The 24,690-nt window shown below is 34.5% G+C and overlaps 2 protein-coding genes across 3 annotated transcripts in view; both read left to right on the top strand.

Annotated features, from left to right (window-relative positions):
* LOC110452784 (ornithine decarboxylase-like) overlaps positions 1 to 17,549 on the top strand; it is a 23,696-nt gene extending 6,147 nt beyond the window's left edge. Inside the window, exons 2-12 of one of the 2 annotated variants that reach the window (XM_021501460.1) lie at positions 4,548 to 4,637; positions 6,183 to 6,279; positions 6,537 to 6,613; positions 7,336 to 7,508; positions 7,728 to 7,865; positions 8,159 to 8,324; positions 14,760 to 14,907; positions 15,639 to 15,751; positions 16,358 to 16,563; positions 16,708 to 16,776; positions 17,176 to 17,549. In XM_021501460.1, the coding sequence (XP_021357135.1) occupies positions 4,551 to 4,637; positions 6,183 to 6,279; positions 6,537 to 6,613; positions 7,336 to 7,508; positions 7,728 to 7,865; positions 8,159 to 8,324; positions 14,760 to 14,907; positions 15,639 to 15,751; positions 16,358 to 16,563; positions 16,708 to 16,768 (1,266 nt within the window). In that variant the 5' untranslated portion in view covers positions 4,548 to 4,550 and the 3' untranslated portion in view covers positions 16,769 to 16,776; positions 17,176 to 17,549. The remainder of the gene's footprint in view (positions 1 to 4,547; positions 4,638 to 6,182; positions 6,280 to 6,536; positions 6,614 to 7,335; positions 7,509 to 7,727; positions 7,866 to 8,158; positions 8,325 to 14,759; positions 14,908 to 15,638; positions 15,752 to 16,357; positions 16,564 to 16,707; positions 16,777 to 17,175) is intronic. The other variant, XR_002463225.1, reaches the window with a different exon arrangement.
* Positions 17,550 to 19,453: 1,904 nt separating this feature from the next.
* Positions 19,454 to 23,909, top strand: LOC110452735 (ornithine decarboxylase-like). Its single transcript, XM_021501380.1, has 6 exons — positions 19,454 to 19,506; positions 21,630 to 21,720; positions 22,784 to 22,860; positions 23,135 to 23,307; positions 23,505 to 23,628; positions 23,796 to 23,909. The coding sequence occupies exons 2-5, from the start codon at positions 21,669 to 21,671 to the stop codon at positions 23,554 to 23,556; spliced, it is 354 nt and encodes a 117-aa protein (XP_021357055.1). The 5' UTR covers positions 19,454 to 19,506; positions 21,630 to 21,668; the 3' UTR covers positions 23,557 to 23,628; positions 23,796 to 23,909.
* The last annotated feature ends 781 nt before the right edge of the window (positions 23,910 to 24,690 follow it).

Genomic DNA, 24,690 nt, shown 5'->3' with positions numbered 1-24,690 from the left:
TTAAATATATTTTTATTACAAATCGAGTAATAAGCAAACATATTTCAACAGACACGGCCGAAGTATATTACAAACACGGCACAATTCCATAGTTTTATTTGACATATTAATGGAGTGTATACACATGTATTTTAACGGCACAGTTCGATTATGTTACAGACACGTATTTCAAAACACCAGGTCGAAGTAAATTACAAACACGGCTCAATTCCATAGTTTTAAACATGTATTTCAACGGCGCTGTTCGAGTATGTAACAAACACGGCACATTTTCAAAGTTTAATTTGACATAAATCGAGTATGTATCAAACACGTATTCCAAAACACCAGTTTCAAGTTGAAGTAAATTACAAACACGGCACAGTTCCATAGTTTTATTCTGATTACACCAAATAAACATAGGTGAACAAAGCACAGACACGTTGTTAATTATGAGGCGAGCTGTCGACTGACAAGTGTTCACACATGAACAGAGCTACCTGGTGATGCTTGACACCGCCCGCGGCAGCTCGAAGTGGTCGACAGGCTACTACCCGGTTAGATCAAAGGCCTAGCTAACCGCCAGCGCAGATCCTGTTGCCGTGGAGCACAGGTAAATAAAGGGGGTAAAATAAAAAGCCACGAGTAAAATAAAAAGCCACGAGTACTTTAAAAGTCCAATGAGTAAAATAAAACGTCTACGGGTAAAATAATAATCGGGGAGTACTATAACTCGTCAGGGGGGTAAAATAAACCGGATAGGAGTACTTTAACTTGTCAGGGGGGTAAAATAATAATCTAGGAGTACTTTAATTCGTTAGGGGGGTAAAATAACCCGGATAGGAGTACTTTAACTTATCAGGGGGGTAAAATAATAATCTAGGAGTACTTTAACTCGTCAGGGGGGTAAAATAACTTAAATAGGAGTACTTAAACTCGTCATGGGGGTAAAATAATAATCTAGGTGTACTTTAACTCGTCATGGGGTAAAATAACTCTGAAAGGAGTACTTTAACTTGTCAAGGGGGTAAAATAACCTGGATAGGGGTAAAATAAAACATATGGGGTAAAGTTTTACTCCTTTCCGGGTTATTTTACTCCTAGACGTTTTATTTTACCCCTAAACATTTTATTTTGCTCAATTCTGAGTATTTTACTCCTTTTCTCTTCACTAGTATTTAAGGTAAAATGTTACCGAATAAAAAGTAATTATAAGTCACATGCAATATTTGAGACATTTTTAATTGTCGGGCCATAGGAAAAAGAAAAAGCATTTTGCTCAGCCATGTTTTTTTTCCGTTTCAGAACAAATACACTTCGGCGAAAAGCTATTTCACGTCATTAGTAATGTATTTGAAGTACCAATTTTAAATTGAAAAGTTTCAACAATTCAGTTTGTGGTAAAACACTATTTTAACATCGAAATATAATATAATAAACGTGTATTTTGGTTACGATATTGCTTGAAGGAGCTGAACTTTCATAAAGCTTGTGAATGAATCATTCTGGATTGACAATTCAAGTTATTCCAATGTTAGTGTTCTGTTTACTGTCGGTTTTACCGGCATTGCATCTTAATACAAAAGACGAGCTTTTGACAGTTAAAGTTGAAAGATACATTTACCACAACACTTGTCAGTAAATACTTGGCGTGAAAGTGAATTGTCTAAAGGGTTGAAATGTAACCAAAGTAATGGTTGAAATTTTCTAAGGTGAAGTGGTATTTTTTCTTGGTCTGTATTCATAAGGCCTTTCTAATGCACAAGATTGGATTTTGCGATAAAGCGTTTCTCATTTTGCCGATCATAACTTAATAAAATAAATCGTATAATGTTTTTAATGTTAACAATTGATGTTTTGATCGTTTAAGTGAATTTATAGAATATTGGGTTGAGCACAGAATCCATGCTTAAGCATGAGAACACTTTCATTAATACTGGACCAGTTCAAACAGCAAGTCAAAATCTGTAACATTTTGTATTTTTCTATTGAACCAGACTGGGCCTGAAATACTGTTTTACAATAGATGACTATGTTTGGATGACAGGAGAAGATAGTTAGGATTTTGAATACGTTATTGTTGGCACTGTTTTCACTTTTATATATATTATAAGTAAATAAAAAACAAAAGATTATTATAAAATGACTTATTTATTTATTTTATGAAAATGTCTTTGATCGTAAATCATGAAACACTACGTTTGTTCTTATGTTTGAAGTATTGTGTGCCATAAATATGTTTTATTAATGAGGTAATAATAAAATAATCTCAGAAACTCAAGTGCTATATTTTCCCGTCTAAAAAAATACTTTTCCCACCCATAGTGATGGTAGCATATTCTATTTTTGTAAGTTTTATAATTACAACGTATTAACTTTAAAAAATCAATGATTTCCGCTAGCAATATGGTGACATGTGATGCTGATATATGGGTGAGGTATAGATATACATCATAGTCCGGCAAGCAAACAAATGGATACTGGAGGGATAAAAGAGACGATGTATTCGACGATTTACTTGGATATAAAAAACACTTCTAGTGGAACAATGCGACTACATGCCTGTACTTTGTTAAGATATAGATAAAGATCATACGTTCAAATTTTAAAACGGTTGAAGATATATCGAAGGAACCAATTGAGATCTTCTATGAGATTGTGAAAACAAAAACTTGGAACGTTGTTTTAGATAAGCTTGTTATAACACGAGATTAATTGAAATTTCCACTGATGTCTCGAAAAGACACTAGTTACATAATGAAATATTTATCAAGTCTTTTAATACATGAAATTTAAAAAGGAAATGTCGTTTTTCTTAATTACATATTTTTATTATATCATTTTTAGTTAAATATTAAAACTATAGCTTGACAAAAAGATAGGCTCGCGCATAGTTTGGATTGCAATCAACGTAATGTATGAAGGTGTTGTTTTAACCTGTTTGTATGAGGGCTGATACTTGTCTATATCAAATTGTTATTGCATATAAAAACAATTTCTAAAATTATTTTTGCTTAATTTCAATAATAATTTAGACCAATTCGGACATCCGCCTTTCTTAGACCCCAGCATTATCGATGAGTTCTAGAAGGACGACTTTTTTGGCGTACTGTATCTATAACCAAATGAATCACATGTGTGTACCATTTGTTTATCTTTCTAATCTAAGATGTATCACGTGTATTCTGTAATGCTTCTTTCTTTAAAATTATTAACACTTTTATATTATTAAGTAGTCATGTTCACATTTAAAGACTTTATGTTTTACATTTAATGTGTATGTATTATTGCTTGTAAAAGCAATGACAACCAAAGTGGAAAATAAAACCACTCATATAACTAAGACGAGGATAGAGCGGAAAGATAAAAAAACGAGATGCGGTAGAATCGTCAGAAAATGTAGATACGACGTTTCTAAATAGCATTTTAAAACGCCGTTTTCACATTCTTTTTATTAAAGTAATACACATTAATGTCTGTTCCTTAAAAAAAATAGACGTTTTATCAGTTACTCATATCACAAAAATGTTACCTTTATATACAGTGGTAGATCACAGATATCGGGATTAAAAATGTTTTTAAAATAATTTACTCAAGCCGAAGCGGTATTCACTTATTATTTCAATATCCTATCATTCTCGTTATAGTTTCAATCCTAATACGCTCACATTTTGTTGGTTATTTCTTAATCAATGGTCAACCTTAAATAGTCGGTCAACTACTAATGTGAGAATTATATTCGTTTTTATTTATCTCGAATATATTCCATTACAACATTCACAAACGAATCATCTAGAGGTATTCCGGAGCTTTAAGTAATTCTTAGTTGTGAAGTTAATCTAAACGATGTTTATATTCTAATTGTCGCGCACACATTAAAACATGACGCACAGGTACGTGACCATAATCAGTAAATAACCAAATATAAGGTAAGCACTTGATGTTACCACATCAATATTAAGTTAATGAATGATCCTGACGTGTATGGCTGTGGGTTTATGTAACTTATGGCACATTCGTATTCAAAATTACCTCGGGTCAATTCAATGCAATCGTATGTTTTATGACGATTTGCAACTTGTATACCTAACATTTTGCGAGATATATATTTGTTGCGATTATTATCATTAGTGAATATTGTGATATCTCAATGATCACAGATATTTCGAGTCTTACAGTATGCATCTCAATGTAACAATGCACATCAAGGCACATGGTGTGGTAGGCATTGCATGCTTATTTCTAAACCTATGTTACAGTATCATTTCCTCATATGAAAAGCTGAGATAAACCAAAATAACATGTAATCGATAGTATTAAGTCTCCAGAAATATATGAAAAATAAACGAAAGCCACGCAACATATGTCTGTAGTATTTCATTGGCATCAGTGGTTGATTTGACAGTGTGGGATTTAATAGTTTATGTTTCGAATCTTAGTTATATTTTAAATCTCATCAAATATTAAAATGATTTCAGGAAATACAAAGTTTAAAAATCATTTTTTTATTTATTTTACTCTAAATATTAACATAACTATATTACTATGCAATTACGTCCTTTCTGTAGAAAATGGGAGATACGGATGTACAGATCGTCGATGTTAGACGTTCCCATTCAGACTACATCAAAGGCCAGGTTACCTACCAAACAAAACTGGTAAGAAGATCAAATATTGGATTTTCTTGATAACTCACTCGTATATCGGATGCACCTTTGGCGATTTTCTTTGTCGCCAATAGAAGCTGAAATACTGGCAAAGGGATTTCATAAATATTTCATGGGAAGGTTACTGACATCATCCTGACCAAGTGTTGTTATTTTTCAGGTCGATTAGAAATCCAATATGGCCGCCACGGCCGCCATTTTGAAAAATATTTCAAACTTAAAGTAATATTCTGCTGGGCCGATTGAACCGAAAATTGGTAGGAATGATCGACTGATGGTCCTGACAAAGTGTTGTTATTTTTCGGTTCAATCAGAAATCCAATAGGGCTGACACGGCCGCCATTTTGAAAAACTATTTCAAACTTAAAGTCAAGTTCTGCTAGGCCGATTGAACTGAAACTTTGTAGGAATGATCGACTCATCGTCCTGACAAAGCGTTGTTATTTTTCAGGTCGATCAGAAATCTAATATGGCCGCCACGGCTGCCATTTTGAAAACATATTTCATGCTTAAAGTTAAGTTCTTCTAGGCCGATTGAACTGAAACTTTGTAGGAATGATCGACTCATGGTCCTGACAAAGTGTTGTTATTTTTTGGGTCAATCACAAATACAATGTGGCTGCCATGGCCGCTGTTTTGAAAATACCTATTTCAAACTTAAAAACAAGTTCTAATAGGCCGATCTAACTGAAAATCGGTCTAGGATAGATCAGCTCATGGTCCTGACAAACTTAAGTTAACGTTAAGCTGAACATTTTTTTACTCAAATTGGTACATATTTCAACAACAAAAATAAATACTGTAGGACTCAGGTGACCGTTAAGGTTAAGGCGAACGCGCAACATTAAAGCCAGAAAAGTGGTATTTCCAAGAAAATCAATTGGAAGTAAAAAGAAGATAGAAAAAGAATGATAAATATCCCAAATGTTGCAATGGGTGCAGCAAACTTAAAAACAGCAGCAGATGTTATTGGTCGCTTTTGTGTTGCCAAGTAGAGGGAACAAAAGCGAATGCCCAATTAATCGCCTCTTACGATACCTGCAGTGGGTAACAGCAGTTGTACTCTTTTCCCGATCCCCGACCTGCAGGGGTGGCCAAAAGAAGGCAGAGTTGTCAATCACACATAAAGTAACTTATTTCTGGTATATTTGATGCCATATTTGATCTATTTCATAGGGAAACTGTGTATGCATTTTGCTTATTAGACTTCAAATACTGTTTTGTTATCGAGTTGTCATGTAATTGATGTTTCAAAATCAAAGTGTTACTTTATACACAAACAATGTACGTGTCAAACGTGCCGCAACGTTTCAAGACTGACTGGTCCCTTTGTTAAGCTATGACGAATGTTTAAATGGTTTACTTTACATCAGTTCTGCTGATACAAAAACGTTATATATCATCAAGATAACGTAACCAATGTCTGTCTGTATTTGAAAGAATATTTATGTATTATAAACTTTATTTATTGTTCTCTAGATCTATTTCAATGTTGGCACGTATGGAATTCTTAATTTTGTGATGTATTTACCACAGGGTATAGGCGACCCTCTGGCCGTCGTAGATATTGACGAGGTGGTGGAGAGATACAGAAAATGGTTCAAGCTGTTTCCTAGGGTGGAGCTATTCTATGGTAACGTTATCCTTATTTTAATCTGGTTCTTTGTTCTGATCTCGGGACAACTTTTACCTATTATCAATACATTTGTTCTGCAAAAACCTAACTTACAATGGTTTAAAATAATAGTGTTTTACCTTTTTACATCGTGCAAATAATAGTACAGTTCATCCATTTCTATAACAAATCTACTTAAGTAGATTAAAAACAGTAACAGTAGCAGTTGTTCAAACATGCGTTGTGATCACACAATTATTTTCCCTTTTTATTAGCTTTGAAGTGCAACAATGATAAAAAGATCATCGATGTCCTTGTAAAACTAGGAAGCAGTTTTGACTGTGCGAGCAAGGTATGTTTTTATTCAAATCATCAATTGAAAATAAAACCAGTTCGATTCGGATGGTTAATTGTCGGAAAACCTTTGAAAGGCATTAAACAATATAAACATTTATGTTAAACGTTCAAACAACTAAGTCTGTTTTTATTCACATTTTTGTATGTGTGGTGCCTACATGCAGCTTGTGCGCAGAAGTTCCGAAACTAACGTTTGAGTAAAGCGATTCTATTTAATTAATTGTATTGGCAGAAGGATTTCGGCGGATTGGTATTACTCACAGAAACAACAATTGTGCTACCATTATTTTTCTTTTCTTTTTTTCCCCTTAAAAATATCAAAAGAGTTATTAAATAGGAAATTGAAATGGACTGTAGCAATCAAATAATTGAAAATAATTGTTTGTAGGAGCAACACGATCTCTATAAAGCCAATGTCGTTTTTATTTCATTGAAATAAAACCAGTGCCTCTGCCTCTTATTGCATATAATATATATTAACCTTATCTAATGTCACAAAATCGCTTATTATTATTAAAACAGGCGAAAAGATATCATATTAATGACGTGGTGCAAGTTTGCGTTACAAAGGTATTTAAAAGGAACACAGAACTCTCTTAAGGAAAACATTTTGACTTTATCATTACCTGCACTTTGAATATAAATTCATCTTAAATAAACATTCATCAAGATATCACCCCTAAGTTAACGCATGTTTTTCTTTCGTTTGCGGAGTAGGTTGAGATACAACAGGTATTAGAGCTTGGAGTTGATTCGTCTCGCATCATCTACGCCAATCCCTGTAAACAAAACTCACATCTTACTTACGCCAAGGAGCACAATGTAGATCTGATGACGTTTGACAATGAGGAGGAATTGATCAAGATCAAGATGTTGTATGGATCAGCAAGGTGGGTTGTTACATACAACAAAATGAAAATTAATCGTTGCTATCATAAACATTTTGGTAAAAGGATTAATTTCGCGTGGTACGGAATGGTCTGCGAATGAAACATGGCGGCAAAGGTTTTTAAGAAAGTATATAACATACCATAGACTCTCCAAACCGTTACTTCAAATAATTGATTTTTTTAGTTAGATGAACATTATAGCATTTTACTTTGTTGCAGATTACTTATGCGGTTCCGACCAAAACAAACGTATGAAGTGATGTACGACCTGGGCAAGAAGTTTGGTTGTGTCTTTGAAGAGGCGGTGGATTTGTTTATATCGGCAAAGAACAAAGGCTTGAAAGTTATTGGTGTGAGGTGTGTAGCATTCTTTCAAGTTATCGTATTAAATAAGCAAATGAAACCAAACTTTTCATGAAATGCAACTCTATGCATCATTATATAGTAAACTGTCTTTAACACCCTTTCCCGTTATCATTTAATATCATATTAGCGTTTGTGTTTATAACTGCAATAATTACACTTTCCGGAAATGGTATGTGTTGTTAAGAATCAATTGTTTATGCTTGAATCTCACAATTTACCTCAGGTATATGTGAGATAGTTACGCGAGGGAAAATGCGTTAACATTAATTGACTTCATGTTTAAGTTTCCATGTAGGAAGTAACTGTCTCAGTTCCGACGCATTTGCCTCCGCAATCAAAGAAGCCCGGATGATATTTGACGTAGGACTACAGGTCGGATTTGATATGAACATGCTTGACATTGGAGGTGGATACCGGGGCAGAGATGTTGAGCATCCGACTATAGAAGAGGTATAGTTTTGGATCAGATTTATAATGTCAAATATGGAATGAAGTGTTAGAGGGGCGATAACTCTGTTATCGTTCCTCTGAACGAAATGTTAACACGGCTAAATGTAGCTAATTTGCCGCATATAACAGCGATTTGAGTACGAAAAAAACAGCTCCATAACTTTTGCTGAAACTTCCCAAGTTTGTAGAACTCGGCGCGATCTACCTCCTTGTGTATCTGTTATATCTGGGAAAAATCTAGTTATGGAGATAATTGGGGTCAAACACGCCAAAATCGGCATTTTGACCATTAGGTTCTGTATAATTCACCCTGGAGAATTAACGCTTAAAGCTGACGAACTGAAACTCCAAACATAAGTAGTCCAAGTTATTTTGAAGAAAACTGCAGATTTAGTTTTTCGATATCTTTCACAGAACGACCCAAATAGGGCTTTGAAAAATGAGTGCATTTCTGGGGTTTCGTGGAATTTTCCAGAAGATCCGAATTCACCGTAATCAAACGCCAATTTGGGTACCCATTCTAGGCTGGAATTGAGATAAGATCTTGTTGCGCATGCGTTAAATACGAAGAAATGTTCTAGCCGCTTATCCGGTTCAACTTGCAGCGGTGAGTTGGATTGAATTTTGACTAGTGCCAGTAATTTCTACCATTTTAGGATATGCTAGGTTATGGCTATTTTACAACGATCAATGTTTGCTGCTGATCACAATTATGCCTGTAAGATATGACCACGGACTTAGATCTAATTCCGTGATATGACCCAGCGTTTAAAATCTATAGCAAAATCCCGTAGGCCTACTGTAGCCTTACATGTTTGTTGACGACGCGGAGCAGTTCTCGTTTCTTCAATATTTACTTTCGTTATGTTTTGTTTCTACGTTTAAATAAATTAAGATTTCGGTGTGTGAAGCCTGTTCAGTGTTTGTAGAAATCTCTCATCTGTGATAATTTGTTTACGTCTAAAAATAGCCACGGAAATCCCAAACTTGAGGAGACATCACTACACGCGCGACGAGCATTACCTGTATGAGCATTACAAAGATTATAGGGTCAATTACAACGTTGACTGTAAATGCGTCATTATCAGAAATTGTCACATTTTTTGGAAAAGGAAAACTCGAAACAAAGACAAATCCTGTGCTGTTACTGCATTTTGTTTCATTTACAGTAAACATTTCAAGTGTTATTTCCTAAAAATTGTTGTTTTGGTAGGTATAACCAAAAAATACCACACATATTTAGAGAAGTTCCATCCTGTTACCAATACCATTAAAAATCAATTTTAACAAGAAAAATAAATAGATTAACATATATTCACGTTGTTGTACACCTCCAGTCGAGGTAAATTGGATTATTTTTTATCATTACCCATGTTGTATAATTAGTCAAAACGAATGAAGCAGTTATTTTTGCAACTTTTCAACCCGATAAACTGTAATATATATTGATATTCACTTCTTCATCTTACATAATCGATCATTAGTCACAAGCGTTGACATCCGAGTCGATCTAATTTCTACAATTCTGGTAATAAATCTGATAAATTTTGATTGAATTCAGAGACGATGATGAAAAAAGAGTGTATGAGGAGACCTGCAATCAAAGCAAGTTCCTGTTAAGTTAATGTCTGAAGTTTGAACAAATGTGGCTCTTAATCGACGACTACTGCATGGTTACTTGCTTGTTATGATCAAATTAACGATGATTACTAGTGATTATACTGTCGATTACTTGCGATTTCCTTGTATAACTTTTACATGGTAATAAGTCGCTTCCAATTGTTATTACAGAGGTTTTGCAACCTTACGGGTACATGTGAGCTACAGTACACGTACAACTATATTCTATGATTACATAAAGGACCGTACACATGTACGTGTAGCATGTAAGCTGTGACTTTTCAACTTTCTATCGTATGAAAAGGCAAAGCCTAAAAAGAGCGTTGCTTTTGTTGATATCTGTTATTAACTGATTCAGAATGAGATAAGAACATAAGCTCAATGAGATTTTAAGACCGACATAACAATTAGGGAGAGACCTGGGCAAATTAGGCCCCTTATATTTAGGTCCGTTCTGGGAAGTAGGGTAGCCATCCGTTTTTGAAGAACTATCTAACTTTTCCTGTCAGAAGATCGGATGGCCGAACGAGCCACCACATGGGGTAAGTTCGGACGGGCATTCGGGTAAGTTAGGCCCCCCGTGGAATCAGCTTAATTACTTTGTCATAAAACATGCAACGTCAGATTTTCCCGCCAATTTTACGACTATAATTGTGAAGTGTTGCATGGGCCGAACCTGTCCGGCTCAAATTGATATTTCAATAAATTCCTATAGTACAACAATATGAAAGTAAGTGTTTGGCTTGGCTATTATGTATATCATTTGAAGCTGTTGGTGGTTTACACGCTTGACCGTCAAAAACGTAGCAATTCCGTTTACAGAAAGTTAGCATAACTAGAAAGATGATGATTTTCTTTCTTATCTAACATCTCAAAAGTAACTTTCTCCTTTTAAGTAATTTTCATTATAGTTTTCCTCGTTATTTTTATATGATGTACTTTTTTGGCACTCATGTTTATTAGATGTGTAACAGTAGAAAGATAAATGCAACGGCCAGACTGGGAACCCGGAACNTCCCGAAGACACACCAAACCCTATACAACCTTACATGGGTAAAAGGAAAAAGAGGAAATGTAACAGCCAGACCGGGACTTGAACCTGGAACCCTCCGAACTCTAGAAGGATGCTCAACCAATTGAGATATATGGTCGCCGACGATCGAATCAGTCCAGTTTCACTGCATTCCTTCTCCCTCCTCAAAGTCCCCGCCCCCGAAAAACACAACTATTTACAACCCAGTTTCGGGTATTCCTTTGCTAAGCGTACTCCAACTGCTTGAAACAAGCGTCGGCAAGATTTCCAATTTTGCGGCAGGAGAACGAAAAAATGTAACGGCCAAACTAGGGTAGGTCTAAATATAGCTGTAACATATTCTCAGGTCCCTGTTGTGTTCATATTTTTTTTGATATTTTTCTAAACAGGGAACATAAAAGTGGATACATTTTTTGTACCCTCACGCTGCAGTTTTCATCATTTGGTATAATCACGGAAAGTCCGTGGTATAATACTACATTTACATGGGAGACTTATCTCTTCTGGAACTAGAAGAAAATTCTTCGTTTGTGTAACCGTTCTTCCTAAATTCCGGTGGTGTTGCCTGCAATGTTCAATTAATTTTACTAAACTCTATAAAGCTGTTTTGGCAGTAACTGCACTCGAAATAATCCATCTGTGTGGTGTGAGAAAAAAAGTTTAATGCAATAAACCATACAGTAATATAAAGCCGCAGACCCTATTAACATACAGTCTGGTCGCTATTATCCATACAGTAGCATGTCAAAAAGGTGCTATTTACAATCATTGTTTATTTTATGTTTAAAAACACAAATGCTTTGAAATCATTGAATTAAGAAAAAAAATCCATGAACCATTTGTCGAATGAAATCTGTAATTTAATTATTGACATATAATCTGTGAGATTGTCGACCTCGATCGGGCCGTGATAACCGCACTGATTCTATATATTTTAATGTGCTTTTCAGTTTCATTTCTGGAATATTTCAAGTTCGTAACGCAGGTTGATCTATTAATACACTTATTGTTTTGCATCCACCCTCGTTATGATGATAGTATACCGAAAACATGTCCATGATCACAAGCATGCTGTTGTCTTCAAAAAGCTGACTCGCTTCGGCGATACACTTGTTTATCCCGGTATCGTCTACATATGTCGGTAACGTCTGTTTCATCATTGTATATGTCATACTTTAATAGTTCTTCTATATTTGTAAATGATTTTGTACTGGTACTTTGTAGTCATTTTTAGCTCACCTGGCCCGAAGGGCCAAGTGAGCTTATGGCATGGGGCAGCGTCCGGCCTCAGTCCGGCGTCCGGCGTCAATATTTTACTTTAAACAACTTCTTCTTAATACTGCAAGGCCTAGGGTGATGATACTTGGCCAGAAGCAAACTGGGATGAAGGGCTACAAAATTTGTTAAAAAAAATGACCTTCACCTATTTTCAAGGTCATGTGGGTCAACTATGTTAAAAACTTTCAAACAACTTCTTCTGAATAACCAACCCGCCCAGGGTGATGATATTTGGCCAGTAGCATGCTGGGATGAAGGGCTACCAAGTATAATCAAATCAATGACCTTAACTTATATTCAAGGTCACAGGGGTCAAATATGTTTGAAACCTTTATACAACTTCTTCTTAATAACTAAGAGGCCTAGGGTTATAATATTTGGCAACATGCTGGGATGAAGGGCTACTAAGTTTGTTCAAATGAATGACCTTAACTTATATTCAAGGTCACCGGGGTCAAATATGTTTGAAACCTTTATACAACTTCTTCTTAATAACCAAAAGGCGTAGGGTTATGATATTTGGCAAGAAGCATGCTAGGATGAAGGGCTACCAAGTTTGTTCAAATGAATGACCTTGAAATATATCCAAGGTCACAGGGGTCAAATATGTTAAAAAAACACTTTAAACGACTTCTCAATTAGCAAAAGGCCAACGGTGATGATATTTGGCAATTAACAGGCTGGGATGAAGGGCTACCAAGTTTGTTTAAATGAATTACCTTCGCCCATATTCAAGGTCACAGTGGTCAATATATGTTTAAATCTTTAAATGACTTGTTCTGTATAACCAAAAGGTCCAGGGTAATGATATTTTGGCAAAAGCATGCTGGGTTGGAAGACTATAAAATCTGTTCAATCTAATGTCCTTGTTCGACATTCAATGTTACAGGCGTAATGTTTAAATCTTTTAATAGGTTCTTATTAATCAAACACTGATATTCTGCCTCTAGCTGTATTTTAGTCCACGTTTAAGATTACAAGTTTGAGATTAATACCAGGTGAGCGATTCAGGTCGATTGGGCCTCTTGTTTACCAATATCTTCAGATCGCATGAAATAGTTTACAAATAATCTGCATCACAAACATCATTGTTTATTGTAAAACATCCCGTGGCTTGTCTGCGCCTAGCGTCCATGCCCGCTTCGGTACTAGCTATATCCGGTGTCAGACCTACACAGTGATAATGAACAACAGAAATCCTATCCAAACTTCAGCTTATATTTTTTTAGCAACAGACACTAATTCTTAAATAGATAAATAGTGACATAACATCCAAGATTTCAAAATGTCATGTTTATGACATCACAGTCATCTGTTCCCACCCTGGTAATACAGATATGTAGCAATGATCATAAGAAACTGTCCACTGATCCCATTGTTATACGCCGGTCAAGTTTGACGGGAGTATTATGGTATGGCATCGACCGACCGGCCGGCCGGTGTAAAGTTTTGTTTGTCCGCCAATCTCCTCCTACATTTGTGGACCGATCTCTTTGAAACTTGGTATACATTATAATCATGATATGAAGTTGTGTTTCCTTTCAAAGAATTTTGATTTGAATATTTTTGCAAAAAGTTATTGCCCTTTGTTTATTTCAGTATTTGATTTTTTGTCTGGAGATCTCCTCCTTCAATTTTTGATCGATTTCTTTGAAACCTGTTAGGCTTTATTATCATGAAATGTTTTTGTGTTTCCCTGAAAAGAATTTTGATTTGACAATTTTTGCAAAAGTTATTGCCCTTTGTTTATTTCAGTATATGATGTTTGTCCGGCGATCTCTTCCTACATTTTTCGACCGATTTCTTTGAAACTTCATAATCATGATATCAAGCTCTGTTAATGAGTTGGAGACTAATCTTTTGATTACTTGTTTTCCTCAAACTGTTAGAAATTAAAGAAAATCGAACATTGACTTTGTAGTGAAAGGTGATATTTATAGCATGCTAGCTAGCCATTCTTAAGGTGATGAAAATCTTATTTTAATGCAAGTTAATATATAACACTATATGGTATTCGACGGGCGTATATTGTTCCACCCTACGCTACTCTTGTTAGCTCATCTGGTCCGAAGGTAAATTTTGTCCATTTCTTTTTCTTTGCCTTGACGACAGCATCATGCCAGACAAATTATGGAAAAGGAAATCCCCTTGACCCTTATTTAAGGTTAAAGGGGTCAAATTTGTTAAAACACTCGAACAATTTCTTCAATGTCATGTTGAATAGCTGTTTTACCAGTGTTTAAACAGAATTATTGCCCTCTACACTTCATTCCATCTGTGACATCCCTTCAGGTGTCACCCCACTAGTATATTATGGATCAAAGTTTATTGTGTTAAATAATTAAACTTGAATGTAATGTCTGGTTAATTATCACCAATTATTCACTACTTTTTTTTCAATTTTAAGAAGTCCATTACTACCAGTGACACATTGACATGGTACAGATAACAGGGACAATATCTAAGCAATTTTGAAATAAACTTAATATTTCTGTTACATGAAGAATGCAGACATCATAAACCAGTGTCTAGATGAATATTTCCCTGAAGCAGAAAGAGTGACAATAATCGCTGAGCCAGGACGTTACCTTGTAGAAACTGCTGTCAGTGCTGCAGCCAATATCATAGGCCGAAAGCTTATCTATGATAATGGTACGTATGTGATACATGTATAAATGATCGTTAAAGAAAAGAAAAAAACCCACACCGCTGATGAATACATTTTGGTAAGAATCAGCAGAAATACGCATATTTGATGTCTATTTGTTAATATTCATAGACTTTTTAAATCTGTAATTATTACACCCCTAATATCGAATTTGTCTCCTGTGTATTGGTTTTGTTTCGATTCAATAATTGCAGTTTCTGACACTTTAGACGGTCACCACACCAGCTGCTGGAAGCTTAATCATATACAATTATGTGACTGCAGTTTATTGTTTATTAATACAATGCACAAGAATTTACAATAGTTAGTCTTGTACTTTGTTTCCATTATAAAAAGTTTGTTCCATACTGCAAAGTTTTAAGTAATATAAGGTTTAAATGATAAAGTTTTATAGAAAAATGAAAAAGTGGAAAATAGAATGGGTATGCAATTTGAACGAGTAACGAATGAGTTGATCATTGCTCCAATGCTGAGATAAACTTATTGTAGGTATCTAGAATATATACCTACCACTAAAAATATTACATATAATAAACAGAAAAATTCCATTTTTTTTTTTTACTTTATATAAAGCAAAATTGATGTTTCATAATGGATGATGTTAGTGTCTAGAATCCTTGTGTAACATATTATAGGTATGTCAGTTTCACGAGACCTTAAAAACATAAAATAAGAGCCCGCAAATGAAACGACAAAAAAAGTATTTCATTTGCAGATAAAACAAGTCTGGAACATGTTATGTACAGCATCAACGATGGAGTATATGGAACCTTTCCTTGGGTAAAAGAAGTCACGGATGCGTTTGTTATATCACCTGTTCTGAGGAAGGTTTGTTTCCGTAGTAACATAAAACCAATCACATTATGAAATTTGGCCTTCCAGAGGACAATTTACATTTCTTAGTTTTCAATCCGTTAGATAATTAAAAAAGAAATATCATATTTTTTATTTGTGCCCCATACGAAGTAGAAATCATCTGAAGAATCTAGTTTTACTTGTGATTTTGTCGTTATTTGTTTTACTCAACTTTCCTGCTTAATCTGTTTAAAACGACTACACTGTAAGACCTTGACATTTAATCCCATGGTTTATTAAGAGTATAGAGATTTTGGTTTTCCCGTATAAAGTGTGGTATTGGACAGGCGAACTATTTAGTTTCGTTGGTAGTCACACTAAATATTTGCTATCTGGAAAGTTTTAACCCAGTTAATAGCTTTGTTTTAAGATACACAAAAATAAGATTTGCGCCAATCACTGATTAAGCTAGTCACTGTTTGAAAAACTGGGCCAAGGTGTTATTATGTCATGTCTCTAAACTGGTACGCTGGAAGTGATTTCGCTATTAACGATCAAACTAAATGTGACACAAAAAACCGTTGAGAAGGTAACATTAACGAGAAAATGTGAAGAGCACTCATTTTTCAATATCTCTAGGCGAGGAAAGAAAAACAAAACAGCACTGTATGGGGTCCAACATGTTGCTCCTTGGATTGCTTAGCTACAGACATCATTTTACCATTGATGGAGGTCGGGGAATGGGTACACATTAGCTACTCAGGAGCCTACTCCTTCTGTCTCTCGACCAACTTTAACAGCATGCCACGCCCAAAGCTGTATTACTTCTGTTCACGTGACACTTGGTATGTTATCAGTTTACCTCTCGACAGTAATTTATGGCATAGATAAACGAGACTCCATTTTTCCTATATCAATGTTTTAATGATATCAATAGTATAACCATTGATTCTAGTTGAGTTTTCACGATTTACATTTACTTACTGTAGGGAGTCTGTTAACCTGTTGATGAATCATGGTAGACCAACTATGACAGCTGACATCTTATAAAAAAAAAGGTAAATGCTGTTCTTTTTTTAACATGGAATCCCGTTTTGTAGTCATATGAATTTACATAAAACACAATGGCGCTCTGTCTGTAACAAAAGTGTTAACGTTGAAGCATTTGAAGACGAATTTCTTCTCAAAACTTTCATTTTCAAATTCATAACCACTTATACAAGCTTATATAGAGTATCTGACATCAGTTTATCTAAAGAAAAAAAATAGAGCTAATGTTGGTACATATATACAACACATTAATATCTAAAACACTGTTGCATTATTATTTTACAGAAAGTTTTTTTTTACATCGTTAACTTGTAGTGTTTTACACAAAAGAAATGAAATATCTAAATCCTCTTAATTTCATAGATGGTCAAAAGATTATTATTGAATTTTGTTTTCTTCGCATTTAGGTACACTTGACCAATGGATGGCAATGGTGCATGCGGGTTTTCTTGGACGACATTTGCACCATTTACAGGGCCCTTCACGTTTATTTCAAAAGGACAACATCGTGAACTAACAATGTACACAAAATGCTGGACAAACCACAAATCTAATGTACCCTATTATGACTAGGTTTTAATATTTGAGAAAATTATCTTCTTTCTTTTTTCGTTGATTAATAGAATGAACATAGTTGATATAAAGGTAATACATCACATTCATCAATTCATGAATATGTTTATCAACATGTAAGTTTCATAAATATTCGGTTTCAGTTTGTTGTACACTCATACGTGGTCTGAGTTGACGAATGTAAAATTCACCACATTCAAAATAAATTGTTGCATCAATTACGTTTTTTTTTTTATTTACATTTCATATGAGTCTTCAAAGTAACATTCCACACCATTATTACGGATACAAGTATTACATTTGATAATCATAGGACATGTAACACAACTTGGTATCTTACACTTAGATACTTAAGGAATTAGTAAACTTGGAGCATATCAATATACGTTTTAAGGTCTTAGGATTGCGTCTACTATGTACAAAAAGCATGCTTATCGAAAATGTGTCTCATGCGCCTGCTACTTGTTTTTAAGAACGGGATGTAAAGGGTCCCCTTTTCAATAGCTTTCCGTATGCCTATTACCTTAGTAAGATAACATGGAACTTAAAGGAAATGATTTAGTTGATCAAGTCAAGCATTTGGGACTTGCTTCTCACTGACGATAGTGATAATCTGTGAAGTAAGATTAAAAGGAGTATTTACTTTGTTGTGATTACTGTGGTAAGAATATAAATTTAGATAAGTATGTGCATCTATAGCCTTAAAATACAAATCAGTTGTAATAAAGATACATTAATAGATATACAATATTTGATGTAGCGCCCTATCGAACTAGAATAAACAACTATAAAGCGCTTAACAGTAAATAGATGTACAATTTATTCAATCAATACAATTAGCATACACATTAAATAATACATCAATCAATACAACTTCGAGGAATTTACAGGAGCTGCCTTATCAGGCGCTAACTACTAGTCCTATGCCTAGTTTAGGGCAAGATATGAAAATGTTTTATGGAGACCCTTAAATGAACCAGGATAACAAGATAAAATGTTCCGAAAAGATAAGCTTTCTCTGCTTCATCGACGAAACTTGGTATGAAAACGTAGGTCGAATCCTAGTAATGTCAAGTCTTCAACAAGTGAAGCATGGTATGGACAACGAAACAAAACTGCAAACTGACGAGTTGAGGTCTCAATTAATACAACTGGTAAACAAATTTGAACAGACAGACCCATTCACATTACATAAAGTAAATTAAATATTTAACAATAAAAGTAAGTAAGTAAACATACCCCATATGACAATTTTATGCATCTTGTGGTAGTATTTGATAACAAAAATCCATACCACTGAATTTGAAAGTCTCCTTTCTAAGAGACGTCACTTTTCATCGTTTTACGAAAAAGGCGTACAGCGATTTTTCAGAAATAAAAAGTGCGATAAGAATTGTTTAAGGACGGACGGACGCTGCCGTTGGTATGAGGTAACACTGTTGGTAAGTCCGTAACACGTCTGCTCCTCTGCTTTTCTTGGAACATAGTTATCTTCGTTTAATTAAAGTGACCAAAGTAATAGGTTTCTCTTTTTAGTTTGTCATGCAGGTAATACGTTTTTAATAAGAAGCTATATGTATGGCTGTGGTAGAGATAGTTAACGACCCGCCAGAGTGTAATACTTTACATTTGTTTTTTGAGTTCCCTGTGTGTTGAGTTACCTGTGTGTTGAGTTCCCTGTGTGTTGAGTGTGTTTTTTGAAATTTCTTATTGATGCGAAAATGAAATATATTTGACCAGTGATAGAGAACTTGAGTTAGGTAAAAACACTGTGGTACGGTTTTCTAAGTAGGATTGTAGATTATTCTAGATAGACTGATATATACATGACACACATTACACATGCATACAGAGTTGGGGTTTGGTTATTCATAAACATCTCAACTTTCCTTTTATCACGTTTAAGGAGTGGATAAAACCCTTTGACAGTTATCAACATGCGTTATCAGGTTATATTTCAGATCAGTTATATTTCAAATCAGTTTTTATAAATCTCACTTAGGTTTGGACACAGATACAAGAGAAACCATCCATACCACTCGGACGATATGTTTTTCCTCGGAATGTCATGTGACATAACCAGTAATAAATTGTAGCTGCTTGAGGGAAGACCTTAAAGTTAAACGAGTGAATAAAACGCTTTTCTCGGATAACAATGTGAGCAGGTACGTATTAAAAATTGTCTAAATGCTTGTTTTAATATAATCGAATTTACAACAAGAGCAACATATATCTCTTTTCAATGTCAGTAGGTGTGAACAAATGGAAGGTGTGTTTGATTATTTGATATTGAACATCTTAGAAAATGGCTTCACAAACAGACATCAGAAACGTTCTAGAAGATCGATAGCTTCACCAAACGACATCTGAAAAAATCACATTTATGTACAAAACTTCCGATGAATATTCAAGCATGTTTACTACTTAGTAATATCAAAATGACTAGGAACCACACAAGAGACATTTACAGGTAGTATGTGTAACGCATAATGAATTGTGGACAGTAAGGTATATGTAAAACCATACGTTTAAGTACGTACAGTGATGTTGTTACTGCTTCATCTGGGCATCATTCCAATTTTCATATTGAAAATTATTCAGAACAACAGCAAGACCATTGCAATTTTTCTGAACTGTAACATTTCATACTTTCATAAAAGTTTGCGAAAAAACATAAGGTCTCCTTCCTAAATATATGAAAACATTTTCTATAACCAAGAATATGGCCTAGATAGATGCAAGGCAAAACATTTAAAGGCTTTCAATTTCATACATTTTTTCCCTTTAAATGACCCATTTAACACCTTGTAAAAACTACATTTCAAGCAGATGAGAAGAGTCTCATAAAATTTATGTACAAGCTCTTATCAGCTATCTCTAGACGAGAACGTGTCTAGATAAATGCATGACAAAGCAGTAATGGTTTTACACTTGCATAACGTAATGTTTATATTATACAGCTTATAAATGTGTACGATATGACAAGAACAGCGAACAAAACAACCCTTTTATTAAAACAACTATGTCAGTTGAGTCAACAGCAACAAAATATCCCAGGCAGATATCTTAGTGAACATGAATGTTACCGGGTAAACTGTATATGCTTTATATATCTACGCTTTACTTTATCAATAACGTTAACACACCGACTGGTCGAACTACATTTTGTATGTCAAACTGAAAAAGACATTGATATTGCAATTACAGTCATTTGGAGGAAAGAAAGCTCGATCGTTGATTTTATTTGGACACAAAGATCAGGCTGTATTAGTAATAAACAAAATGTCTTTTTCAAATGACGCCAAAACGAACCGTAAAGAAAATGATATAAGTTTTGCCCAACATTAGACTCGGGCATCACGGATCAGGGATACCAGTAATTTTATCCCACTACAGACAGAGATTATTTTGTACACCAACATTTTCTGAAAATGGATTACATATTAACACTGCATCCAAGAATAAACTGCAACAGATCGGTTAGATACAATCGATTACCAAGCATTGCATATCTAGCATTGCATATATTTTGTTACCTGAGATAGAACAACAAAACTTCATGTTGAAAAAAATCAAAACGTTTTGAATCTGAAAGAAGATATTTTCACTACATGATCAATAATACACCAGTACAAGAAGCCATCAGTATCAACAAAGAGATACCAACAACACGACACTAGTAGTACAGATTACATCGTTGAGTGATTCATGTTTGTCATAAACACGACATACTTTGTGCTCAGAGATCTTGGATCAACAAAGGAATGAAACCGTTAAGGTTAATGTAATGTCACCAACAGTCACGAATCTATTCATGGTTCAACACCCTTGAATTGCTGCTCAAGACTGAGGAAGGAATATAAAGATAACAGAATAGAAATAATAAAAAGGGAAACGTTCATGTTTTATGTTTTATGGATACCCTTAGCGAAGTAAACACGAGCAATATCCTAAAATACATACCCACGAGGAGGAAATCATACTCATACGGATCTATACTCGTTACATGGAGAGCGATAGGCCCTACTGTACAGAACACAAAAGATAGCACCTCCCACTGAACCAAGATATTGAAGTCGTACGAATACCCCTTTATAGGAGAAAACAACAGCATACATCAACAGACAGAAATCTTGTCATTGGAAAAATTGTAAAATTAAAACACCTCAAAAAGAACAACTATTACAGCATTAAAGAAGCAATAAGTACCTTTTTACCTCTAGGATTTAGTATAAATGTTAACAATTGATTTGTATAGCAATGTTGAGTGTTTGTAGATATTTTTCAGGATAATGGGAGATACGGACGTGCAGATCGTCGATCTTAGATGTTCCCATGCAGACTACATCAAACGCCAGGTTACATTCCAAGCAAAACTGGTAAGATTATCAAATTTTGGTCTTTGTTAGAAATTTGACTTTTCGTCGGTCTTGCCATCTTACAAAATTGTATTTCGTAACCATAATGAAGAACGTTCAATCCCAAGTTATAAATGCCAGGACAACTGTGGGTGATAATTGTTCTTATACATTATTCCGGATCGGAAATACTAACAATATACGGTAGCATTTGGACAAAATTAGACATCTTTATTTATCTTTGTAATTGGACAAAATCTCTCTTTACTCTTTCCTTTTTGTTTTCTTCATTTTTAAAATTTATAGCAGTCACAACACTCGATCGGTTAAGTTGTGTTATTTATGTCCATAGCTATACAGATATTTTTTATACTAAAATGTTTAGTAATTTTTTGAGTTTCACCTTAATTTTCTACACAAAAAATGCCCTTTTTAACACAGGGTATAGACGATCCTCTGCTTATCGTTGATATTGACGAGGTGGTGGAGAGATACAGAAAATGGTACAAGCTATTTCCCAGGGTGGAGCTGTACTACGGTAACGTTGTCTTTATTGTAATTACCGTCACCGTACCGTCATCACGTCATGCGTTAAACAAGGGTCGTTTTATCAATTTTGTACCACAATACATACCTGATAGATAATGGCTCATTGTATTGTGTTTTCCGTTCCAACTAAATTTTCACTGTAGGAAAGTGTTTGAAAAAAATATTTCATTAACGCCTGTGTGATGCTAAAAAAGCAATCATAACCCTCGGGATACGTTTTTTAAGTGTCAGCACTTGACAAAGATTCGAGCGAGCTACACGATAAAAAAGTGTATCCTCGGTTCCAGAGTTTTCTATCAACATCAAATAATTGATAGATTATCGATGTTAGTGTTCTTTTCTATTTTCAACACATTTTTGGCACGCACCCACACCTGCCATGATATAAAACTACATTTTTTAAGATACTTAAATTGATTTAAGTTAAATAGATAGTTTTCTAAAATGTATCCCCACTCCTCTAACCCTTAATACCGGAAGCTATTTTGGCGACGCAAATAAAATAGACTGATCGTTTCCTTCTCTTTTCCAATAGCTATGAAATGCAATAATGATGAGAAAATCGTTGATGTCCTGATGAAATTAGGGAGCAGTTTTGACTGTGCGAGCAAGGTGCGTACCTTTTCAAGTCATATCCTACAAAGTCCGAATTGATTTATGAAATGCCGGAGAAAGAGGCCATTGTATATATGTGTTTGTTAAGTATAAACGACCATTGCGTGTTTTTTCGGTAATGGGACAATAGAAATCAGAAAATCTGAAAAAAAGAATGCTTCCATTTGCATTTCAACATCATCACTTGAGATTTTCTGAAAGATCATATGCACATATTCATCATTGTACAATAAATGTGTTAAAACAAGGTTTTTATCGTTACGCTTGGTAGGCTGAGATTCAACAGGTGTTAGAACTAGGAGTTGATCCGTCTCGTATCATCTACGCCAATCCGTGCAAACAAAACTCACATCTGACTTACGCCAAGGAGCACAATGTAGACCTGATGACCTTTGACACTGAGGAGGAGTTGATCAAAGTCAAAATGTTGTATGGATCAGCAAGGTGGGTTGTAACATAAATTAAATGTAACTGTCTGTGTAATTTTGGACCCGCAAATTTAACACTACAGAAATTATAAAAAAAATGGTATATTATATATCAAACAATTTGAATTCATTATTACAAAATCAAAGTTTTATACGATATCAATATCATCATTAATATCCGTTTGTGTTGAAGCAGTATTCTTTCTGTTACAGATTACTCCGAAAATATGTATGGAGTAATGTACGAACTGGGAAAGAAGTTTAGTTGTGACTTTGAAGAAGCGATGGATTTGTTTATATCGGCAAAGAACAAAGGCTTGAACGTCATTGGTGTATGGTGAGTGATATACAAACAAATATTAAAGTGTATAAATTAAAATACAAATAAGTTCAGAATTTAAATACGGCTTACTTTTTCTCAATCCTTATTTATTAATTCCTACGGTCTCTTTCAAGATTAATTTCGGGATGGTAAATGTGGTAATATGAATTCATTGTTTTTAGTTTTCATGTTGGAAGTAACTGTTTTACTTCCAACGCATTTGCTTCGGCAATCAAAGAAGCTCGGAAGATATTTGACACAGGACTACAGATCGGCTTTGATATGAACGTCCTGGACATTGGAGGTGGATACCGAGGGAGAGATGTTGAAAGACCGACTATAGAAGAAGCATGTGATATTGTAACAAAAGAAATATTAACCGGCTAACCGGCATTTATTCGATCAATTAGATAACAAATACTTTTCATTTTATGATGACATCTGTTGACGTCAATAGTAAATTGCGTTCATAATCCCATATTCATCTGTACAAAACATTATATCATTATTATTACATCAAAACGAATGTAGAATGAATCAAGCTTAGCAACAATGCTAAATTGTTAAAGAAACAAAAACAAAGCTTCCAGCTCTATTGATGGATGTTTTACATATTATACCGGTCACTTGATATCTATGTTATTAATTGTTTTATATTCTATTTACGTACAGAATGCAGAGGTTATACATCAGTCCCTTGATGATTTTTTCCCTGAAGCAAGTGGAGTAAACATAATTGCTTAGCCAGGACGTTACCTTGTAGAAACTGCTGTCAGTGCTGCAGCCAATATCATAGGCCGGAAGCTTATCTATGATAATGGTTTGTGCAAAGTTGTTAATGTCTTATATTTGTTTGTTGATGAGTACATATGTTTTTGGTTGCATGAACTTTGACCTCTTTGTTGCGAATAAAATAAACGAACATAAACACTAATTATGATCTTTTTCTCTTTTATTTTTTGCACTTGCACTTTCTGTCGAATGTCTCTTTATATAACATAACCAATCATCTTTTTGTCTGTTTGTTTTGTTTGGTTTGGTTTTAGTGTGTTTTTGTTTTTATTTTTAACTTTTTAT

This window comes from Mizuhopecten yessoensis, unplaced genomic scaffold (assembly GCF_002113885.1).
Source record: "Mizuhopecten yessoensis strain PY_sf001 unplaced genomic scaffold, ASM211388v2 scaffold6863, whole genome shotgun sequence".
NCBI lineage: Eukaryota > Metazoa > Mollusca > Bivalvia > Pectinida > Pectinidae > Mizuhopecten > Mizuhopecten yessoensis.
This window is presented reverse-complemented; position numbering and strand designations above follow the sequence as displayed.

What these genes read in the sequence shown, in the direction of transcription:
- LOC110452735 (XM_021501380.1), top strand. Translation starts at nt 21,669, where the DNA reads ATGTTCCCATGCAGACTACATCAAACGCCAGGTTACATTCCAAGCAAA. An exon ending in TTACATTCCAAGCAAAACTG is followed by an intron (nt 21,721 to 22,783) that starts GTAAGATTATCA and finishes CTTTTCCAATAG; the next exon opens with CTATGAAATGCAATAATGAT. An exon ending in ATGTTGTATGGATCAGCAAG is followed by an intron (nt 23,308 to 23,504) that starts GTGGGTTGTAAC and finishes TTTCTGTTACAG; the next exon opens with ATTACTCCGAAAATATGTAT.